This window comes from Phoca vitulina, unplaced genomic scaffold (assembly GCF_004348235.1).
Source record: "Phoca vitulina isolate PV1807 unplaced genomic scaffold, GSC_HSeal_1.0 scaffold1, whole genome shotgun sequence".
NCBI lineage: Eukaryota > Metazoa > Chordata > Mammalia > Carnivora > Phocidae > Phoca > Phoca vitulina.
The window spans coordinates 66,059,121-66,083,703 of NW_022589704.1; the positions used below are offsets into that span (position 1 = coordinate 66,059,121).

Genomic DNA, 24,583 nt, shown 5'->3' on the forward strand with positions numbered 1-24,583 from the left:
TGACTGAATCAGTCTGGGTTTGGGTGGCAGGTTTTAACTCTTTCCTTGATGGATTAGGCCTGAAAAGTTCTGGAGGAGGGACCACAGTACTGAGGGGAGAAGAGGTTGGTGGCTGCAGCTGTTCCTCAGTTGGTATGGAGGCCATTTAATGGTTTGACTCCCCATCAGGTCAGCTAGGTGCCACCCTGTCTGCCCCCTGTTAGGAGGAGTTAACCTCAGTGAGAGGTGTTCCATCAAGTGCCTGCCATTGTGGACCTAACTGTGCTCTGTCCCTATGAGATGACACTTAGGGAAGGAGGTAGTCAGAGAGATCTAGGGGCTAGGCAGTTAACTGCCTTAGAAGCCCTCACCCAGACTTTGGCCTTTCCATGCCAACTCGGAAACTGTTATTTGGTTTTGAACAAAGTGACCTAAACAAACTTAGGTTTTGATAGGATCCTTTTGCTGGTATGTTGAGAAAGGGCTGTAGGGACACAGTGTGGAAGCAGAGTCCATTTAGGAGGTTCTTGATGATAATCCAGACCATGTGGTAGGAGTCAAGCTGGATGAGCCAACGAGATGGACTTCCTGTGGAGTGTGAGAGGGAAAGGAGATGGGGAGAACTCCAGAGTCACTGGCCTGAACAGATGCTCTTCCCTGAAACAGGAGACACTGTGGGAACAGGATTATTTCTGATGGGAGAGGGGAAAGGAGGGATTATCAGGATCTCAGTTTGAGACAGGCCATGTTTGAAATCGCCTTAGATATTAAGTGGAGATCAGAAAGAGGTCTAGGACGGAGGGATAAGTCTGGAATTAATTGGCATATGAATAATACATAAATCCAAGGGAATAGAGGAGATTACCAAGAGAGTGAACATAGATACTGAAGAGAGTGTATGCAAGGACTGAGATGAAAAAGGACCCTAAAAGAAAATGGAGCATTGGGATCTGTGCAGAGTAGGAATGTGGTAATCTGGAAGTAAGAAAAAGAGAATTTTAAGAGGGTGGTCTATTCTGTCGAATGCTGCAAACAGATCAAATAAATGAGTTCTAAGAATTAACCACTAGTTTAGTTGTGGTGGTCATTGACGACTTTGATAGGAATAGTTTTAATGGATCAAAAGTTGGGAAATATCTGGGTGAAAGTGTTCAAGTGGGGGATGAGAAATTGGAGACCAAAAACTACGAACAGCTCTTTGAATCAGGTTAGATGATGTGGCAGTGTGCCAGGAGGCACCAGGCGGCCTGCTGAGGCAGGCCTGTCTCCGGGTCTGCTGACGGTCACATGCCAGGCGTGTGAGCCTTAGCCGTGTATGGAGTCGGTGACCTCAAATGACCTTGCCGTGGGTAGACATAGAAATTTTTGAGATGTTTGTCATTAATATGTTAGTACTAAAAAAGAAAGATTAATCAAGCCAGCTGTTTTAACATACAGATATTCTTCTTTTTCACCTCTTACTTTACATCCATATTTTCTCCATATTTTTCTCTGACAGCTAGTTTTTAACTATTATGCTTACAAGTCCTCCACATGATAATTGGTTGTTTGTATGCCATTCTTCCATCCTATTTTATTTTACTTTACATATTCATCTCCTGGCACATGGCAGATGCTCCATAAAGGTTTTTTGAATGAATGACTCTTATGTTTCATATTGGCGTATGAAGCAGTTGATGTAAAGGTCAGCGTCTTCCTGAAGTTCGCTATTAATTTCTAAATGGAGATCGTGTCTGGTCATTTTGTTTCCCAGAGTCCCTGTGGAGCAGGCATAGTGAGAACTGGCTCACTGCAGCTCAGTAGTACATCTGTTGGCGATTCATCTTTGAAGAGGACAAAGCGAAAAGCACCTGCCCCACCCTCCAAAATACCCCTGCATCCAAGTGATGAAAGTAGTCCTGTCACTGGTAATGTTACTTTTCCCATTATGTGTGTATTAGGTCTTGTTTCATATAGACAGTAAAGTGATACAGGTTATAAATCAGGTCTTTTTACTAAAAGACAATACTTAAACTTAGGCTTTTAATAAATTTTAATCATATGAATTTAATCAATTTTATTATTTAATGAATTTTAATAATATTTAGATAGTCCTTGGTTATTCTCACTTAACTATCTTTTTAAAATCTGCAACATAACAAAAAAGAAAAGAAAAATTTGTATAGCTCCCTGATCCTAAAATTGAGCATGTGATCATTTGTGAATCTCTTCAGGACACTCTCATTCCAGGACTGACTACCTGTAGGAAGGGGAAGCTAAGTCGATTTTAGTTGTATCAAAGCTGGACGGTGAAGTGGCTTCTAACAAAGTTAGGGCTCTCTCTTCCCAAATTATATAAAAATAAACTAAGCTACTAAGGAATTGCTACATTTGTGAATGTGACTTGTTTGTAAGTTGTGCTGCTTCTGTCCCCCAGCCCCACAGGCAGGACGCACGGTTCCTTCGGATGGTGTTTTGGAAGCAAACTCTCCCAAGGGGCTGCCCAGCCCAGGTAGGACACCTTTATTCCACATCATGTAGCTCCTGAAGAAGACCTTTCATGGCAGTTGAGGAATGAATCTAGTTATAATGCTCTGTCTGTGAAAGGGATACAGATGCTTTGACTCTATTTCCCAAATTTTATATTATGAAATGAAAAATTTTCCACCCTGGGTTGAGTATGAAATTGGCAGAATTCAAAATTTTAGTTCTGTGATGGTACCTTAAGAACTTTCCTTATGCAGTGTCAGGTTACCACTTATTAATGTCCTCCCCAAGAGGGACACATATTAGTCAGGAAGGTACCTTAGTGTGTTCAGAAGAAACTTACACCAAGGTGTAAGGTACCATTATTTACACAACTGTCCTAGGTATGAATTTGACATACATAGTGTCCTAATTTAGTGGTAAAAATTTATCATGAAGTATTTTCTCTTATATGGTCTCATTTTGGATTCTCCAAATAAATGAAATGCCAATAAAAATAAAGTAATTTAATACTGTTTCCCTATATTTTTAATAGTAGCTATTATAAGAATAAATATAAAATTTCTTAATTCTTAGACTTAATGTTAGGTATAAATGAATCTGACAGACTAATGTCTAACCAAAAATAGAATATTACTATGCCAGTACTTTAGCATGGAGATAATTTTATAGGTATGAAAATTGCTCAATATAACCCTACCTAATTTTTATAATTAATATTCATAAACATGGGAGAAACTCAGGACACCCAAATGTTCCTAAATCTTTAATCCTTAGGTGATTTTTAGGAATTTGAAATTTTGACACATCTTATATAAGAATTCTCCTGTCCTCTGTGATTAAAAACATTATCATTTTATACCGAGTCATGATTTTTCTTATTTCTTAAGTCTTACTCAGAATAATATCAATGATACTATTTTGTTCCACAAGGAATTTTATTTAAATAATATCAAACTATATAAGTGAAATGAGAAGATGCGGAAGTATTAGAAAGAAGGTGTGAATGCTATTCAAACTTTGCTTGATACCTGTTTCTCTCTCTCTTCCTTTTTTCCCCCCCCCCCCCCCCCAGTTACCTCTTCTTGTTTAATGCATGGATCATTGTGAGCTAACAGATCTGATTTCTTTGAAATGCTTCTTGTTCTCTGCTTGCCTTAACTCTGTTGTCTAAGTGCCATTTCCACAGATTTTACTTCTTTCGCAGAAGCCTCTCTTGGCCCCGGGCTCCCCAGTCTCGAACACTCCACTGTGCCCAGACTACTGGATGAAGCTTCCCTCTCCGAGTGCTCTCGAGCGGCCGAGACAGCCGTAGCGTCTCTAACATGTAGGTGATGGGGCCTTTCCTGCCTGGTGCTTTGTTTAATGCAGATTAGGATTATCACCACGTCAACATTTCATTACTTGGTCATCCCTTGTGTAAAAAGGTCTCAAAGAAATAGTAGTTTCCCCCTTTCACTTGAAATTCTCTTACAGGTTTGGAGTTTGATGTTTTCCCTAACCAAATAGATGACTATTACAAGGCATCTTTTATAAGATGAAAAAATAAGTGGCCTTGGAGGATTTCAGCATTTTCTTTTATTTGGCTTTCTGCTTTTTTTGGCAAAACTCTTTGAACTCTATTATTTACAGTGTTTAACTTTATGAATATAAAAGAATATATATATATTTATATATATATTTTTTCTTTCTTGGACTACTCTTTTGTTATCTAGGCATGGCTTATTTTCTATAGTATTGCTTTTGATTGGGATTTTTATGTTAAATTATTGGAATTATTTTGTTACCAGATGGCAAAAATGTATAGTTAGGTAATACTTGTATTTCATGGGGCGCCTGGGTGGCTCAGTTGGTTAAGCGACTGCCTTCAGCTCAGGTCATGATCCTGGAGTCCCGGGATCGAGTCCCGCATCGGGCTCCCTGCTCGGCAGGGAGTCTGCTTCTCCCTTGACCCTCCCCCCTCTCATGTGCTCTCTCTCATTCTCTCTCTCTCAAATAAATAAATAAAATCTTTAAAAAAAAAAAAATACTTGTATTTCATTATAAATAATTTTATTCAATTTTTTATTAACCCAGAATGAGTCCTTATTTAAAATTATTTAAAATTAATATATCACATACTGCTTATAGTAATGCAAAATTGTGTGGCCAATCTGGAAAATAGTTTGACAAGTTTTTAAAAATAAAATTTAAGCTTTCATTTTCTGTATAACCCAGCAATCCCACTCGTAGGTATTTTCCAAGAAAAATGAAAACCTCTGTGTACACAAAAACTTAACATGTACATTATTTTAGGATTTTCATTCATAATTGCCCCAAATGAGAAACAACCTAATGTCCCTAAACTGAGGAATGGATGAACTATGGTCAATCCATACATTGGAATGCCACCTACCCATACAAAGGAATGAATACTGCATGCAGTGACGTGGCTGAATCTCAAATGCACTATGTTAAATGGGGAAGCCAGTCTTAAATGGCTAGATGCTGAATGATTTCATTCATATGACATTCTTGCAAGGGTAAAACTATAGGGAAAATAGTTGCCAGGGTCTAGGGTTAGGGGGAGGGGATGATCACCAAAGGGTCCAGGGATTTTGGAGATTGATGGACTTGTTCTATATCTTAATTGTGGTGGTGGTCACCCAACTATATATCTATCAAATGAAGCATTCCAACATGGATTCCAAAAATGAATTTTACTCAGTGTGAACTGTATCTCAATTTTTAAAAAAGAAAACTACGCTGTCTGGCAGCAACTGCAATGGTATCTGACACAGCAGTTTTTGAATGAATGAATGAATACAAAAAAGTAGTTCACCAGAATAGATGTAATTTTTTTTAAAAGATTTTATTTATTTATTTGAGAGTGAGAAAGAGAGAGCATGTGCCTGAGCAGGGAGAGGGGCAGAGGGGTTGGAAAACAGAATCTCAGGCAGACTCCGTGCTAAGCACGGAGACCGAAGCGAGGCTCAGTCTCACGATCCTGAGATCATGACCTAAGCTGATCTAAGTCAATGACCTAAGTCATTGACGGGGAGCTCTACAACGAGGTGAAGGTGGAGGAGAGCTTGTAGCTCATTGAGGATGGCAAGGTGGTGACGGTGCATCTGGAGAAGATCAACAAGATGGAGTGGTGGAGCCGCTTGGTGTCCAGTGACCCTGAGATCAATACCAAGATCAACGCTGAGAACTCCAAGCTGTCAGACCTGGACAGTGACACCTGCAGCATGGTGGAAAAGATGATGTACGACCAGAGGCAGAAGTCCATGGGGCTGCCCACCTCAGACGAGCAGAAAAAGCAGGAGATTCTGAAGAAGTTCATGGATCAGCATCCCAAGATGGATTTTTCCAAGGCCAAATTCAACTGTGTTTGCCTCCCTGAACTCTTGGGGCTGAGCCCCCAGACATCCACCTTCTTTTCCTACCCTCCCCTGGGACTTGGGGGCCTCAGGGCTGGGGCAGGCACACGACTGGCTCAGGTACACTGGTCCCAGGGCATCATGGGAGAAGGGCTGGGGCCTTGTGGGGGGTGTCTTATCTTCCCCAGTTGGCCTACTGTTATTCATTAAAACTCTTTACTCCAAAAAAAAAAAAAAAAGTCAGATGCTTAACTGACTGAGCCACCCAGGCGCTCCTATGTGAAATACTTTTCATGGGCAAGAGAGAAATAGGGATAACAGTAATTTGCTAAGTGTTACCTCAGTTAATCTAATTTGTAAAGAGCTTAATATATGCCAAGGGGCCATTTATAAAACACATTTGCATCTAAACCAGAACAGACATTAATTTTCTGTTTTCAAATTATATAAATATACCCTTACTGCACAAATATATGCTATTGTAGACACATAATATTGTACATTGGTATCATAATGATGCTTTCACATGTCATAATAAAACAAGACTTGCCAAAATACATTTTTTAAAAATTCACTTAAATTCAGATTCCTTAATATTTTTTCTGTTGAGTAATCTCCTCTTTTAATTCACAATGAAACTGTCATTAAAAGTCTCCATATTTGTTTATGAAATAGCATAAATTGCATACTTTTCTGCCTAGAGATAAAATTAAAGACATACATTACTTTAAATACTCTTCAAATATGTTGAAGTTTTTATTAAATTTTGTGGATGTGCTGATCACTATAATGCTATACCATCCCCCCCCCATTGTGGTAAAATTAAACTTTGTTCAGCTGCTATTGTGTAAATGGAAGTGTTAAATTATACTTAAATAAGCAAAGATTCAGAACCTCATTCTTTGGTTTAAATTAAATTTCACAGCTAGTGTGTACACCAATTAGGATGTCTCCTCTTTTAAACTGTTGGCCATTTGTTGCTGGTACTAAAGGAATAACAATAGAACACACTCTTATACAATGAAATATTAACTGCAGCTTTTGAAGGAATCACACACACACACACACACACACACACACACTAATATGGGATGATTTTTCAGACATAGTTAAGTGGAGAAACAGAAGGTGAAAAACATCAGTTATAATATGCTTCCATTTATATAAAATGAACCAACATAAAAGAAGGAAGCATGAGTATGCATATCTGCTTGTATGCTCATTATACTTTCCGATAATATATAGGAAAAACTGTTAAAGGAAGTTGCCTCTGAGAATCAAGCTGAGTGGGAATAATTTTCATTGTATAATACTTGTTTGTATTTTCAAAAAGTATATTAAGCATCTAAGTCAGTGGCTTTTAATCCTGGTTTTATATAGAATCACCTTAGGAGCCTTAAGAATTCTTGGTCCCACTCTTCAGAGATTCTGATTTAACAGGTGTGGAGAGGGTACGAGCACTGGTATTTTTGAAAGGGGCTCAGATAGTTCTCCATTGTAGTTCTCATAACTACCGAGTCAAATTTTGTTAAGTATACTTGTATATATAAAACTTAAAATTATAAAATCTAATGTTCTTTTAATTAACATTTAGGGCTGTTATATGAATGTAAAATCATTTTAATTCAAAGATATATAAATATCTCTCAGAGATATGTAACTTGAAGATCATGAGTTTCAATAACTTTTTTCTCTATCATGAATAAAACCTAGCATGATAGCATATTATTTTTAAAATTGTGTATGTCTAATTTGACTATATGTTAATATGGTTAGTCACCATTAGAAGAGTATTTTCTTATTAGTTTTGGACCAGCATTTAAAAGAGTCCAGCTAATTATTATTTTAAAAATTCCTTTCTTGCTAGGATTGCATGGGATGAATGAGGAGGCAAATTAATATTTAGGATTATATCTTCATTTCTTTGTAGCTGGAATAAGCTCTGATCATAGCCTTGAAGAGATAGATGAAAAGGAAGAACTGAGTGAAGTGCCTAAAGATGAGGCTGAAAATATTTCTCTGAAGTCACAAGATATTCCTTCTGGATCTACTGATATAATAAATACACTGAAAAATGATCCTGACTCAGCCCTTGGCAATGTTACTGGAGAGTCCTCACAAAACTCCAAAGAAGAAAAACAAGAAGCTAGAAACACAGATGGACAGTAAGTAGTCTATGTGCCTGAAGTGTTGGTGATAGTTTGTTTAATGAATACTAGGTCTCTGAATTATAGATCTGATATTGTAAACACAAATATAGTAGTCCCTTTAGTTTAGACTCTCTTCACCATCATTATAAGAATGCTTACTTATAAAGTATCCATTTGCATATTTTGTTTTTAAATAAAATCAAATTCAACAGTTCTGATACCCTGTGTGAGATAAACCATAGCATTTAGTTAATTTGTATGACTCAAATATAAAAGTATCTGTTTGTTTGTATTGTATGGGTTTTGCCTATTTTCTGTTTGATCTAAATGAAACATTTAATTTTTAATTTTCACCAAATGCTTCTCAAGAATTTTCACTGACATATAAAACAATTCTGCACATTAGATTATGATGTTACTAATATTATTTTTGCAGTCAACTTTATAATGCAGAGAGTGCACTTTCCACTTGATCCTAGGAACTGAAATCTATAGTACAGTACACTTATATTGTGTTAGAAATGCCACATCATGATTAAAGATGAAATCAAGTAGGCAAACTAAACCATCTTTATCAAAGTTTTACTATAATTTGCATGGGATTGTCTCCAAATTAAACCCTTCTATTACTTAAAAAAACCCAAAAACCAGTTGAGGTCAGTCCATATCCTGATTTGCCAGAAGTTGGCTTTGCCAGATGCAAGACTTAAATGTTTCATTTAGTTTCCTTTTTCTTTAAAAGACAAATAATAATAACAAAAATACACTGTGTCTGTAAAAGTGTCCATTTTACTGAGCTTCTTAGATCCTTCTTTGTAATAGGACTGCTCTTTGAAAGCTAATGGTTCATAGCAGCATTTCCTCTCAGTTGTATTTTTTCTTTGCTATTAAATTTCCAGTATTTGGCAGAAAAAAGATGGTTTAAGTCCATCTGTCTTTGGAAATTATTGCCTCTTTTCTCATCGTGTGTGTGTGTGTATGTGTGTGTGTGTGTGTGTGTGTAAATAGTATCAATATATAACATACAATATCCTCTTTTGCAGAGGGCTACATATAATGGTATATAATACAAGCAGTGAAGAGAGGGTAGTTGACAGTGTAAGAAACTTGAAGTCATTGGGCCTAAACCAGGAGAATGGTGAGTTCCAAAAACACTAAAAGCCAACGTTTTCATAACACTTACTATATGCCAAAGGGCCATTCTTAAAACTTTATATATGTCAACTCATTTAATCTTGTATATTAACTCATTTATGGGTCTTATTATTTTTAGTTCCACTTTATAGTTAATTGAACCACAATGATACTATGTAATTCGCAAGAGTCCCCATAATCAGTAAGTAGGGAACCTTGGACTTGAACCCTGGCAATATTACTCTCACGTGTGCTATTAACTACTATGTGTACTATTTTTCTTGTTAAATCTTAGAGGTTGTCTAACCTAGATCTTGGATCTTAAAGATGTATACTCTATGCATCTACTTGTGATCTATTTCTTTTTTTTTCTTTTTACTGACTCCCAAGTCCAAACCTGTTCTGCTTCATACTCAAGTTGCTTTACTTGGGTGAAACTTGTCAGCATGAGTTTTAATCTAATTATGTGATGTTTACATCTAATTATGTAATGTTATTTACCAGTATCTTCCACACCTCCACCCCCAAGTCAAGATAGTTTCTTCTCTTTGTTATATCTCACTCAGTTCTATCTTCAGGGCTATGCTCATTTTTTTTCTTTGCAAGGAATATAATTTTCCACCTAACTTCACCCATTCAACTACTATCCAAATCCTGCCACTTCACTTAATTTTGTTACTTGATTACTCGAAGCCATGTATTTCTCTAAAAGGTCTTGTCTCCTCAACCAGATTGGACAGTCTTTTGGATCAGAGAAATTATATCCAATACTTTGAATTCCTCATAACACCTAGTAGAATACTGACCTATTGTTAAAACATGTAAGTCATCAACTTAAGATTTTTTGACTTTATGATGGTGCGAAAGTGATATGCACTCCATAGAAACTGTACTTTGAATTCTGAATTTCGGTATTTTCCTGGGCTAGCGATGTGCTGTATGATACTCTTGCATGATGCTGGGCAGCAGCAGCTGCGGCCCCCAGTCAGCCCCCCGAGGGTAAACAGCCCGTACACCTGCAACCATTCTGTTGTTCACTTTCGGTACAATATTTAATCAGTTACATGAGATAGTCAACACTTTATTATAAAAGAGGCTCTGTGAGAGATGATTTTGCCCAACTGAGGCTAAATGTGTTTTGAGCACATTTAAAGTAGTATAGGCTAAGCTATGATATTCTTAGCTTAGATGTAATAAATGCATTTGACTTAACGATATTTTCAAGTTATGATGAACTTAATTGGGATGTAACCCCATCATAAGTTGAAGAAGATCTATACTTAAGGTTGAATTTCAGAAAAATGATACTACACAAATACAAGATACAAGGATGTACAACGGTATTTTAAGGAGATACGAAAGAATTGGCTTATGAATTCTCAAAGTCCAGTCTGTTATATTAATATGCAAAACTAGGTGAAGATTCTTAGAAAACATAGGGATATGCATATTCATATTTGGATAAAATGTGCATTATCCCAGTGTCACAAATCGATAGACAGATATAGATATGTTGTTTTACCTATGTAGTATGTGTTGGTTAATTCGAATAGGTCTCTGGTTCATTTTCCCCATGGTCAATGCCATCCTGAGATAAAATACTGAGAAGTTCTAAAAGTATATAATTTCCTCGTCCTTTTCCTCTTGATTCAGTTCTTCACAACATATACTATGATAGCCAATAGAATTTTACTGCGAAATCATGCTGCTTCCTTCTTTTAAAAATGATAGTCAAAAATCATTTTTGCTAAGATTTTGGCATGAAGTTAGTGCTAGGGTCACAGGTATATTTCTGTAATATTTTTTTGATTTACATTTGATTTGCAATGACCTTTGTCGACTCTAGGTGGGTCTTTTTTTCTGTTTTTTTAAATTAAAGTATTTAGGTGATTTTTAAAATAAATAATTTCTATTATCTTAAAAGTAGTTTTATATACGTTTTTTCCTTCTTTTTTACCTACACTATATACTTGTTTCAATCATCGTTTTGTCAGATGATTCATTTTGTAGATGTTATTGTCAGTTTTGTGTAGGGAAAGGACAGGATAGCACAAAATCTACCTTTTCCTTCTACTGGCTGTCACTGGAAAATGGCCTAACCATTCATTGACATTTGGTTAGTGTCATTATCAGGTATGTATGAGGATGAATTAGCTACAGAATTCAGCAGTGATTCTAGGTTTCCAGGCCTGTCATTGGGAATAATTGTGAGATTTTGATGAGAAATTCAGAATTAGAGAATAGCGAAAAATAGACATTTGGAGTTCTAAAACCAATTAGTTAGGGTTTATAGGGGAATGAATTTAAAATATGTTGATTTACTTTGTTTTGGAAAATATTTTTATTGTGTAACTGGGCTATCCCTGTATTCACTGGAAAATGAAAGAAATAAGCAAGAGAGAAGGAAATACATTTACATTCATTTCCTGGTACCAGGGACCATTTCTTTTGTGCTCATACCAGTGTTGACAATAGCACTTTTCATATAGATATTAAAAATGCTTCCCAACCAAGTAAATAAGACCATAGGCAGAAATATGTCTTTTTGATGATTCTTAATCAAATGTGTCACAAAATTTAATAATTATGAGTCATTGAGAGGTCATTTGTATAGACAATAAATATTCTGATAATCAGTTGCATTTTTTAGGAAGAATAAAAATGAATTCCATTTAAAAATTAGATATGTAATATAAGAACCTTGCAACATAATAGAAAATATAACAACCATGACCAAAAAAAACATGCAATTCATCTTCAAAGATGAAGATATATATATATATTTTTAAAGATTTTATTTATTTATTTGACAGAGAGAAACACAGCGAGAGAGGGAACACAAGCAGGGGGAGTGGGAGAGGGAGAAGCAGGCTTCCCGCAGAGCAGGGAGCCCGATGCGGGGCTCGATCCCGGGATCCTGGGATCACGACCTGAGCTGAAGGCTGACTCTTAACTGACTGAGCCACACAGGTGCCCCAAAGATGAGGATATTTTATAAAAAATTGTTTGTATACAAATTTACCTGGCAACAACATACTTTTGCATGCATATTTTTTCTTTTTTAACAGAGGAACTATTTAAAAGAGCTCATGACATTCTGGGCAGTGAAGTTGTTTCTTTATCTTATAACAAAAGTGAGTGATGATACAACTCCAGAGAAACACTTGACATCCTTTCACGATTTGACTCCCAAGGCCCACATTTCACTTGCACTGTGCAAACTACCGTATCTGGAAGAGGAGGCCACTAAGGATTTTGAAGATGAGAGCTAGTTGGTCATCCAGGAGAAAGAATTCTTCTGGGCATTTGACTAGAGGAACCCAGTAGATAAATCTCTTCCCTGAGGACTAGACACATGGCGCACACTCACAGACCTGTGTTTCCTTCTACGTGCCTCATTCCAGTTCTTTGCCATCATGTTGCTGGCTGGCAACCATTGCTTGTTAACCTACACACTGGAAAGTGACTTTTGTTTTCAGGAAATCTGAATTAGAATTAAGAGGAAAAGTAATGCAGGGGAGAGAGAAGTGGTTTTCTCTACATGGACTCTGATATGAGAATAGGGTATCTTTTTCCTCAGAGAAAAATCACAACCCACATGATTGTTTTTATGTAGTTGAAATCACCCATATTGTGACTAAAAAACAAAGTCCTCTAAGAGTCTTTAGCAAAGATACCTAATTAACAAGACAATCAACTTAGATTTTGTTTTTACTTCAACTCTTAAAGGCAATATTTCCATTGTTTGCCTTAATTAAAACTGGTAACATTTGCTGGGATTATTTCTCTTTTAATGAAAGGTGTTAAATATAAATACACTAGGGGTTATAGAAAAAGACCAGATCAAAATAGGAAAAAAAAATAAAAATATATTTTTGGAATTTGTCAATTTCTTTTGCCATTCTTAACATTGACTGAAATATGAAGTCTACCTATTAGGAGAAATGTAGCTATCTTCAAAAGAGTGCTTGTTCTGCGGAGTATCCTATCTGAATTAGCATGTTATATAAATGGCATATAAAATATAATACATATTTTTCACCTTTATACATCTGAGGAAACTGGGTTTGGCTGGTTAAGTAATGTGTAAGTCCAGCTGGGTCCTAGACTCAGGTTTCTATGATACCAAAGCCCATGCCGTTTTTTTTTTTTCATAATGCTACTATCTGCTTTTGTATAATTAGTGAGCTGAAAATTATCTGTAGAATTTAACCTATTTCAGTTTGGGGGAGGCACGCATTGAAAACTTGAGGTTTTTCTACTTTGTTCACATTTAACTTGACAATATTTTTTTCCTCTCAGTAGATCAAAATGAAATAATTGTCATTCCACCGAACACAGAAGATCATATGAAAAATGGAGTGAGGAGAACAGAAATCAATGTAGGAGGTGTTGCCAAAAATAACAATGTGGACATGGAAGCTGACAGACTATCAAACTATCAGGCACATAAAACTGATACTGCAGAAAGTTACAAGGAAAATCATCTAGCTGCTTCATTAGTACAAGACCAAAAACTGAATCAACCCAGTGAGGAAAAGACCAAAATGCAAGACACAGCCATTCAGACAGTCCCCTCCACTGAGAGCTTTGATGGGAATCACCGAGATCATAATTTGTCTAACTTCAAAGTTAATGAAAGTGTGCAAACTCCAAGTAACAATAAATCAACTCAACACTCATCTTCAAGTCCCCAAGATTCTGTAGATGCCTCAAGGAAATTCAGGAGTCAGGGCCCTGTAAAGGTACATTCAGAAAATCAACTCACCATAAAAGATCCAATTTGTACACATGGTAATGACCGTCTTTTCCCTCCTATAGATGGGAATGATAAAAATTCAGCTTTTTCTCATGTAAAGAATTATCCACTTTATAGACAAGACTATGATCCCAAGCCAAAACCTTCAAATGAAATCACAAGAGAGTACATACCCAAAATTGGAATGACTACTTACAAAATTGTGCCTCCCAAATCCCTGGAGATATTGAAAAATTGGGACTCAGAAACCACTGGCTATAACGATGACCAGGAGATGCATACTTTAGGAAGAAAGCCCACTGATGAGAGTGTGAAAGAAACTGCAGTCCAAACAGAAGATCTTGTGGTCTCTGAAAGTCCAAGGGAGCCACAGGCAGACGTTCAACTGAGGCTTACCCCGAGAACAGAGCATCAGGTGCTCCGCCTGGAGAGCTCGCCCTGCATCGCCACGGGGAAGCCTCTGAAACCTGCTCCCAGAATGACGAAAGACCCTGGCACAGCTCCTTTTGTGCCGAATTTGGAAGATATAAACAATATTTTGGAGTCAAAGCTTAAATCTCGGGTTTCAAATCCCCAGACCAAACCAAGTTCTTTTTTCCTGCAGATGCAAAAAAGAGTTTCGGGTCACTATGTGACATCTGCAGCGGCCAGGAGTGTCCACGGGGCCCCTAACCCCGCTCCAAAAGAACTAGTAAAGAAAGAGGAGGAGAAGGACGCGCCAGCCCCTCCGGGGCAAACTCTCTGTCCCATCAGTGAAGCAGCTCCGCCTCTTCCACAGCCGCGTGTTAAACACACCGAGGAGGAGCGCAGCGGCCGGAAGGCGGCCGACACCTCTCCTCCTCCCGGAGCTCCGAGCCCTGCTCCTCTTCCTGCGAGTCAGTTAGCAGCACTAAATTTGAAGACTCTGAAAACTTTTGGGGCCCCGAGACCTTACTCGAGCTCTGCGCCATCCCCCTTTGCCCTGGCTGTAGTGAAACGCTCCCAGTCCCTCAGCAAAGTGCGCCCGGAGCTGAGCGGCGAGGGTGCGGCCGTGCCTCCTGCACCTGACGCAGAAGGAGGGAACGCTCCGTCTGTGCGTAAATCTGTGGGCATCGCACAGCTCTGGGTGAGTGAGGAGGTGACGTTACCTTCTTGAAAATACGGGGTTCTGCTACAGCGTGGTTTAAGTGGGGCTTGACAGGCATGTTGGTATGTTTGTCTTAGCTCTGAATTCATACTAATCTAATAGCACGCTACCATAGGGAAAAGAGAGTAGTGATACCTAAAGTCTGATTATTTACTCTCAGAGTTACTATAATTCATGTAACGTGATTGGCTAGTACTATAAAGGTCATCATTCTAGAATGGTATCATCAGCAAATATTAAAATTTAAAGTTTCTTTGCTCATACCTTTGCATAGTGTATCAGCTTATAGTTCTGACTCTCTATTTTCCTGTTTTGCTTATCTCAGTTTGTTTACAACTTTTCTGGATGCTCTGGTTTCTTTTCTTCTCCAGTTCTACATAATAGCAAAATAAATAGTTTTAATTATATAGAAACATAAGCTGTGTTTAAAGACTAGATAAAATAACCAAACATTTCTCAGCTAGGCATTTTCGATCACATACACTCAACCTCAGTTACCAAACATTGATACATATAAATAATTTAAACTGAAACCAGAGTTTAAATATGTAATTTTCTTCATTTCCCATTTTTGTTAATTCAGTGTTAACTTTTCCAGTTACTGGTATGTTGACTAAAATATCATTTAACCCCTGTCTAACCTTAATAACTTACATAAAAAGGGACATTCGTTGACTTCGTGTTTGGTCAACTGAGTGTTATAATTTGCTAGATTCAAATAGTATAGTCAGAGGAAAGGATAACATTTACAGTATGAATTACAATAATCCCCTTGCAATTTTTAAAAAAATGTTTTGTGTACCTTTACTCTGATAGTGTTTAAAGAATACTTTCAGATTTGTGTGACAGTTCCAGAAGTATTTTATAGTACTTTTTCAAACATTCCTAGAGTAAATGAATGTTAACCACACTGCCAAGTACAGATTTTTCCATAATCTCAAAGCAATATTCATCTCGAAGGATATTTCTTCATATATTTCACATTTATGTTTCTTAGCTTTGATATAATGTCAGGAAGAGATGTAGGATATAGAAATTAATTCTTGGGAACAAAGTCTGTGTTTCTTCTTAGGATGGAATGCCATTCCTAAACAACAGAAGTTTGATTTAGATAGTACAGTTTTTGAGTCATTGCCTGAACTCTGTTTAGCTCATCTTTTGTAAAGATGTTTGGCAGTTTAAAAAAGACATTTTTAAGATTATTTGATAATAGTTTCCAGTTAAATCAGTTACTAAATAGTCTTTCCTAAGAAGTTTAATTAAATTTTTGATTCTTAAATTTGGAAATTCCTAATATGTATTTTTAGTCCATGGGAAAAATAAAACATGGTCATCATTTAGCCCCTGTGACTTCCCGAAACACAAAATAAACTGTTACATGTAGCATAGTCATTAATATTTCTTTATTGGAAGATATGTTAGATTCAACCAATATAAAATTGTCAGTTTGTCCATTTTGTACTGTCAAAAGTGATAATTTCACCACCTAATATGTTGTAACTATAAAAATGTGTTATTTTGTAGTCTGTGGAATTTTTGTTATTATTAATTTAGCTCTTCTAGCCAAGTCTTACTGGCAAAATCATAATCATTTGACTCAAGGACAGTAAAATTACCACTGTTATTCATAAAGCAAAGAGAGGTACCACTTTTCTTCCTTAGCCTCATAAGTTCAAGAGAAGGGAAAGTAATACCCTCATCTTCCAACTGAGCTCTGGCAGCAGAAATAATCCAGTGGGTAAGGAAACTGAGCTATGTCTAAAACACCAGTCTGGCGAATAATGATTCTTAAAGAATACTGATGATGAAATTTTTTTTAAATGGCTCATTCTTCACTTGGTATTCATATAAATATCTTGCATTTATTTTTATAGGGAAATAACTCTGCACATAATGAACAGAATTCCCGAATACCATCTCCAACTGACTGCCCATCACTCATTCTTAAGAGACAAAGTTCTTTAACATTCCAAAGCTCTGACCCAGAACAGATCCGACAGAGTTTGCTGACTGCAATCCGTTCTGGAGAGGCTGCTGCCAAATTGAAAAGGGTAAGTTTTCTTTATCAGATGGGTGACAGTGGGTCTATTTTCAACATTGTCAAACTAATACTTAGGGGAAATTGTTTTCTGGCTTTGGAGTCTGAATAGGGAGGATGCCAGAAGTTACTCTTTGATGTCAAGGGTCATTTTTGAAGTATAAGCTGAAAGAGTCCAGAGTCTTACACATACTTAAAAATATGTCCGGTCTATTTTCCACACCATGGTCCAGGTGCAGAACATGGGTTTTGCTCATTATTATATGACTATACACAGAAAGTACCCTGGACTCTTATTTTATAAATTATTTCAGCACAGTAAAAAAAAATTCTTTCAGAAAGAAAATCCCTCCTTATTCCAGAAAAGCGGCACTAGCTATAGGAACCTGCAAGGTTTCAGTCGTAGCTTCCACAATGATCAAAGTTAACTACCATATGCGGGGGGGGGGGGGGGGGGGGGGGGCGTTGTTTTATAGGTTAAACAAAAAAATGTAGGGAAAATCTAAGGAATTTAGATGACATCGAATACAGAAATTCTAGTCTACTAATGCCCTGCCTGAGTGGCTAGCTCCTCCTTACTGAGATGTGGGAGAACTTCAGGAGAGGAGGTATACTTCTTTTTGGAGCAAATGCCAAAGAAATGTCACAGGGGATTATTTGTAGGTGAGTTTCCTCCCTGTGTCGCTTTCATCCACTCAAAGACGACATACGTGGTGAAGCCTGGAGCCTGGCATCCTAACTTGGACTTCCCAGAAGCTGTCCTTCATCTCCCTAAATGTCTTTCTTGTTCTCCCCTTAGTTGTCTTGGTTGCAAGTTCCTCAACACCCAAGACAAGAAAAGTACTCATTATTCCCCTGACTCCCTAGGCATTTCGTTTTGTGAATTCCTTCTCTAATCATTTTAGAAGCTATTTAGAGAAGAGTAAGAGACTTGTTGAACAAAACACTGAGCTCAACAGAAATGAAATCTGCGAAGGGACAGGAATGCTGCAGAGAGAAAGAATGGGGAGGGCATCTCGGGCACATCTCCACGGCCGGCCCTGCCGGCCCGCACTAGCCCGCACTAGCCCGCACTAGCCACTTTCCTCCCAGAGCCACAAGTGACCGCCGTTTTCACGGAGGGCTTGGCGCTCCCAACTGGGCAAACAGGGAGACAAGGCAAAATATTGCCTGCTGTCGGGAGTGGAGGAACTGTGAAGGGGTAATTTAGGGGCTTAGGTTTGAATTTTGTCAGGTATTTGTAGAGTCTGAATTTAGGTGCCACGTGGCAAAAAAAAAAGTGTAGTTTTGAATATTAAAACTGGTATTTCACAGGTCATGACATTTATATTTTTATGGGGAAATATGCCCATACAAATAAATTGTACATTCTCGGGCGCCTGGGTGGCTCAGTCGTTAAGCATCTGCCTTCGGCTCAGGTCATGATCCCAGGGTCCTGGGATCGAGTCCCACATCGGGCTCCCTGCTCGGCAGGAAGCCTGCTTCTCCCTCTCCCACTCCCCCTGCTTGTGTTCCTGCTCTCGCTCTCTCTCTCTCTGTCAAATAAATAAATAAAATCTTTAAAAATAAATAAATAAATAAATTATACATTCTCACTTAATGAAAATATTCCTCTATTTCTCTTTCTAACCTTGTAAATTAAGGTTGAGTTTCTGATCTAAAGCTTTCTCAGTTCAGTGAACTTGATACGCATTTTTTAAGCACAATAGTACAAACACTGTACTAGATACTGGGGAGAGGAAAGTGAATAAAATGAAGCCTCTGCCTTCTGGGTGTTGGCAGCCTGGGACTGAGAAACAGTGGCCCATCAGGTCCACGGGAGAACCCAGTAACTACATGGAACACAGCTGCAGTGCCTTTGTACTCAAGTCAGTGGATACAGTAACCCGTTTCAATGGACAAGCTCGCAGAAAACAGTGCATTAAGTTGGGAATGTCTTTTAGGCCAGCAGAACTGCACAGGCAAGCAGCTGTGTGCTTGGTGTGATGGGCTCTGAATTGGCAGTCTCTTCACTTATAAAACTCTCATTGCTTCCAGAATGAGCTGGATGTGAATCAGCATAGAAAGCAGGCCCTAAATGATGATCCTATAATTGTATCCTGTTTATAACTCATTACTTTAGGTTCTCTCAAGGCTAAATGTTATCTCTTTCAGTAGGAGATTATCGATAGCTCTGAGTCTTTACAGTGTCAGTTCCTAAATTTTGTTTAATGAAAATTCCTTACATAATCCATTTTATTCCACTAAAAATGGACACAGGGTCTAGCAAAGTTAATAATATCCACACTCCATGATCAGTATTTTCACTTCTAATTATATACCCTAAAAAGGTGTGTGTTATGTACTGGGACTCACATGTAAGAATATTCATGAGATATTGTTTATAATAGCTCCAAATAAATATAACCTTAATATCCCAAAAGAGGATAAATAGTATATTCAAAGAATGGACTAGCAAATAGCAATAAATTGGGCAAAATGCAGCTAAACACAACAGTGTGTAAAGGCCTATAAAAATATATGTGTAAAGTGTGACAACATGCGTAGGTGGCAATTATTTTTAAAAGCGAGGAAGTAATTATACAGATCATGATAGGGTTACTTCCATAGGGAAAGAAAAGGGGTTACTGCGGGCTTGTGGGAGCAAGACAGGCACATAATTTAAGAGGGAACCAAAAATCTAAGTAGTCAAGATAAATATTAATGCAGTATTTTTTAAATGTCTAAATGATAGACATTTAGTGATAGAGAAAATGTCAACATTTTAAAGACAAGCTCAGTAGGGAGCTGGAGCTATTCTTTTCTTGGCCTGGGTGGTGGATTATACATATGTTTGTGTTTGTTTTCATTGGGCTGTGTATTTAAGTTCAGGGCACTTTACATGTATTATATTTTAAAAAAAATTATATTGCAAAAGGAAGTAGAAATGGACACAAGAAGCTCTAATTCCTTGCAATCTTTGCTTAAGTCCCATATTTCTGTCCTGTACTGAACATTTCTCCTGGTTTGTTTTAAATTCTAACATTTCTTTTATAGAACAACAGCAAGAGTGCCAAATAAAATCTTCAGTGATTTTGACAGTAGGTTTAGATTGTTCATCAGAAAGTTGGCTCCAGGTTTGCCTATATTTTGGCACCCAAATGTTCAATTTAACTCCAGGTACCAACCTGCCTTATGGCTCTGGTTCATACCCGAGTAATTAACCTTCATTATAATAATTGGTTCACATTAGAACAATTATCTGGTTGACTGCTCTAGCATAAATGTAGTCATGAACATGCCATGTTTTTTCATATTTCTTAAGACTTTTTCCACACCTTACCCTTATTTGACCCCAGTGTAGTCACAGAGATCTGTCTTGTCTTCTTATAAAGTTTTAATAAATCCAGTTCAGTATTTGATAATATGTGTTTAGTGTTAAGATTTATATGTGAATCAGCAAATTGTTTTCAGAGAGTAAGAGATTAAGTAACCTATTATCATTGACTTGTGTTGAGACAAGAACTTCTTTGGCTGCTCTTGGTTCTTGTTGATGCTTCAGTTACTAAAGGTCATTACACTATTACAAGTAGAATATAGGTTTGTAAAAATAAAGTGGTTGATATTAACCATTTCCTCAGAATGTAAAATTTATCTTTGGCTACATGGAAATCTGGAAGGAAGAAAAAACTGGATAAGTCACCCAGAATCTTGCAGACTTGTTTTATTTGTTTAATTGGTCTGCTTTTTATTCATATTTCCTTGATTGGAATTTGAACAACCTAAAGGCTTTAGGTTGGCACTTCCTTCTTTATATTTTTAAATTAAAAATGAATGATAGTTTCATAGTTAATGCTCCTCACAAGAATAAGAAAGCTACATGAATATTCCCAAAAATTCTTTAAAGGATAGACAGTCAACTAGCAGATGCTCTTATCAGTAAATTCTTTAATGTTGCTTTAAAAAATATTTTTATTGTGTCATGTTCATTATTCAAAAAACTCAAGCAGTACTTTTTTACTTTATAAATGTTTATAAAAAGTTACCATATTCCATTCAAGAAATATTCATTGATCTACACTGTGCCAGGTACTAAAATAAACATGCGTATAATGTGGTATTAAAATGGACAAGGTTTCTGACCTCACATTACTTATGGACTAGTCTATAATGATGTCTTCTCATGCTCAAAAGTTTAGTATACAAATTTTTAAAATATCAAACAAAATGCCATCCCCCACCAAAGTAACTGCTCGTGATAGATTACTGTGAAACCTTCCAGAACACTTTTGCGGTATATAAACATATTTAAATACATACAAAAATAGAATCCTGTAAAACATTCAGAAATATCTCTTTGAAGTTTTCCATCTTATTACACACACACACAAACACACAATTCTTTTAAGACTACATAGTATTTGACTCTATGAATGAATCATGGTTTATTTGTTCCTTATTGATGGACATTTAACTGGATTCTAGTTTTTCCATTCTATAAATGGTGCTACAGTAAACATCAAAAATAAACATATATTAGAGTCATCAGTGTGTTTTTTAAATGCTTAAAACAAAATTTCTTTTTTTTTTTTTTTTAAATTTCAGGAGGATAGTGTCAACACTCTACTCCATTCTGGATTCATAGACAGTCAAGAAAGCTGATTAGTTTAGATGATCAATCTTCATTTAATAAAAGGCAACAAATGAAGCACAAGGAAATCAAATCCAAACTAAATTCGCCCATTTTATTTTCCTTTTCACTAACTTACTCTGTTGCTAGGCAGACTCTGTGGCCTTTTGTACTTTAGTTTTCTTCTTGTGTGAGAAGATGATAATGTTTGGTTACAAATCTAAACTAGCCAAATTGAAATCTAGAGATTAACCATTTTTCTTAAAATATTTGTCATGTTTATGGTTAATATTTCAAAATATTATACCTATTTACTATCCAGAATGCATATGACTTTTAAAAAATATTCTAAATAATTTGGAATTTCAAGCTAATATTTAGGAAATTTTTAGTGTATTTCATTCATTTACCATTTATAAATAACGAGACTTTGCCATAGAATTTTGGAATTTAGGAGTTTATTGGGAGAAAAAAACTACTTTTCATTCTGCAGTTGTTTTTGCATAACAGTCATAGGTTTGACTTTTTTAGCCCTTTATGTGAAAGCATTTTATTTTATTTTAAAGACTGTATTTATTTGCGAGCGAGAGAACACGAGCAGGGGGAGGGAGAGAGAGAGAAACATATGCCCCACTGAGCAGGGAGCCATACACAGGGCTGGATCCCAGGACCCCGGGATCATGACCTGAGCTGAAGGCAGATGCTTAACCAACTGAGCCACCCAGGCGTCCCTATATGAAAGCATTTTAAAAACCAAAGCTGTATTTTCTTACAAATAAGGGGTACCTGGGAGGGGAACTTCAAGTTAATATATGTCATCAATACAATTTTAGAATTTGTAAAAATTCTTTGCTTTGTGGAATTCACTTTATTTTTCTACATTCTCCAAGGCAGTTTTGGGGAGCCAGAATTAATTTAGCAAAAAAATGCTCTTCAACAGCTTGGCCTGCAGTCTGTTTGTGCTCTTGTCCTTTGAGTTGATTTGGTAATTTTGTAAAGACTAAGATGTGTTAATGGATTATTTAACTTGTTTGTTGTGGAAATAACAACTCTCTCATTTTTAATTTTATGGTAGAGTGAACATTTCTTCTTGATTATTTGTGATTTATTGAATACTAAATGCTAAATATTCTCATTTACAATTAAGCAGAAGTTAAAATGTGGTAATTGTTGAAAATTAGATGGCTTTCCCATTTTAAATTGATGGGTGCAAAATGTGTTTCTTTCTCTTAGGTTACTGTTCCATCAAATACAATATCTGTGAATGGAAGGTCAAGACTCAGCCATTCCATGTCCCCTGATGCCCAGGACAGCCATTAAATGTTGCCTGTGATAATGCACTTCACTTCTACTTCACGGAACACCTTCATCCTAATGGAGAATGTTGGCAAATGTATATTCAGATGTACACTAATATATTGTCTATTAAAGTGTAAGAATTTGTGCTGTGGCTTTTAATGCCAAAAGAAGAATTACAGAATTTATAAGTTATGATATTTTTGGCCCTTTTTTTTTTTTTTGCCTTAAAAGCTGAATATGCTGCTGTAGAACTTTAAGACAAGGTGTTAATGACTTTCATTTTCTTTCAAATGAGAAATAGTCACCTTTTGTTGATTTCACTTGCACATTCTCTACAGTGGTGACTTAGACAAAAGGATAAATTGAGATTCATAGACTTATATTTGTGTGACACCTATATAGGTAAGCAAACATAGATCTGACATTTGCTGCCTTAATGTTACAGTTTAATTGGAAATGTTTGTAAGTTATATTAAGGTCTGTTTTGGCTGAAAGTACAATATAGAGAACTAATATCAAGTATATTTGGTTCAACAGTTAAAATGATGAATCACTTAGTGTGCAAGTCTTATTTGTATGTTGTTCATGTAATTACAAAATCAGTGTCAAATTTATGGGAAGCTCATAGTATTTTAATATTTTATTAACATGGAACATTTGTTTTTTTAATCTTTAGAACTTAAATTGCACAAAGAACATTTTAAATATTTTTTGTATAGAATCATGACATTGTTGTCACACAGATATTATACATTTATGTGCCAGAAGCCTTAGAAATCACCTTATGACAATGTTGATCTATTGTGACAATTATTTCACTTTTGATATGTAGCAAGGAATAGGGGTTAGTCCGTGTTCATACTGGAAAACTTCAAAGGCTACTTGGAGGTTCCAGAAATCCTGGTTTTAATTAAAGTAAAATGATAAAGTCTTTATGTAGTTCAGATGCTAATATTCTAAATAATAATATATATTTACATTAAAGCTAAAACCGTTAAGCAAAACAATGCCTAACTTGTTGGCTTATAACCGTACTGGGGTCTAGAGCTCATTCATGTTCTAGTCCTAATTTAAGAATCTAATAGCTCATTTATTCTAAAAGCTTGGTCAAACAAGTGAATGTTACGTTGGTTTTCACTAAAGCTCTTGGGATGTCTGCCTCTTTGGAAAATGTGTTGATTTTTTTTCCCCCTGTTTAATAAAAGCAAGTTATATATTTGGTTTGTGTCAATCAGCATATTTATGAATTTCACCTGACGACCTATCTCTATCAGCCAGTAAACAAAAAGTCATAGTAAGGCCTACCATCCATCAGTGTACATGTAAGCCCATTCAGATTCCAAAGTGCATGATCTAAGCATATAAAATGCTTAGCATAGTCCCTGATACATGGCAGATGCACATTAAATGTTAAATGTTGCTGTTATTTCCTTAAATCAGACTTGAAGAGACCCTCATATATGGAAACTTAAGTTCTATTATTGTAAACCATTAGCCAAAGGAGTGACTTTTTGTAAAATTATAATTAATTATCCACTTGGAAAAAAATAAATTTGGATCCCTACTTCAAACCATAAACAAATATATTTGAGTTGGATTAAAGACAACTTTTATTTTTTTTATTAAGGATTGATTTATTTGAGCGAGAGAGTTGGAGGGAG

General features: G+C 36.4%; 1 protein-coding gene across 7 annotated transcripts in view; it reads left to right on the plus strand.

Annotated features, from left to right (window-relative positions):
• COBLL1 (cordon-bleu WH2 repeat protein like 1) overlaps positions 1–24,138 on the plus strand; it is a 159,085-nt gene extending 134,947 nt beyond the window's left edge. For 5 of the 7 annotated variants that reach the window (XM_032409219.1, XM_032409232.1, XM_032409244.1 and 2 more), the window contains 8 exons: positions 1,733–1,886; positions 2,396–2,470; positions 3,653–3,772; positions 7,738–7,972; positions 9,001–9,095; positions 13,394–14,955; positions 16,851–17,027; positions 22,857–24,138. In XM_032409219.1, coding sequence (XP_032265110.1) covers positions 1,733–1,886; positions 2,396–2,470; positions 3,653–3,772; positions 7,738–7,972; positions 9,001–9,095; positions 13,394–14,955; positions 16,851–17,027; positions 22,857–22,943 — 2,505 coding nt within the window. In that variant the 3' untranslated portion in view covers positions 22,944–24,138. The remainder of the gene's footprint in view (positions 1–1,732; positions 1,887–2,395; positions 2,471–3,652; positions 3,773–7,737; positions 7,973–9,000; positions 9,096–13,393; positions 14,956–16,850; positions 17,028–22,856) is intronic. The other 2 variants (XM_032409225.1, XM_032409245.1) reach the window with 1 other exon arrangement.
• Positions 24,139–24,583: the final 445 nt, after the last annotated feature.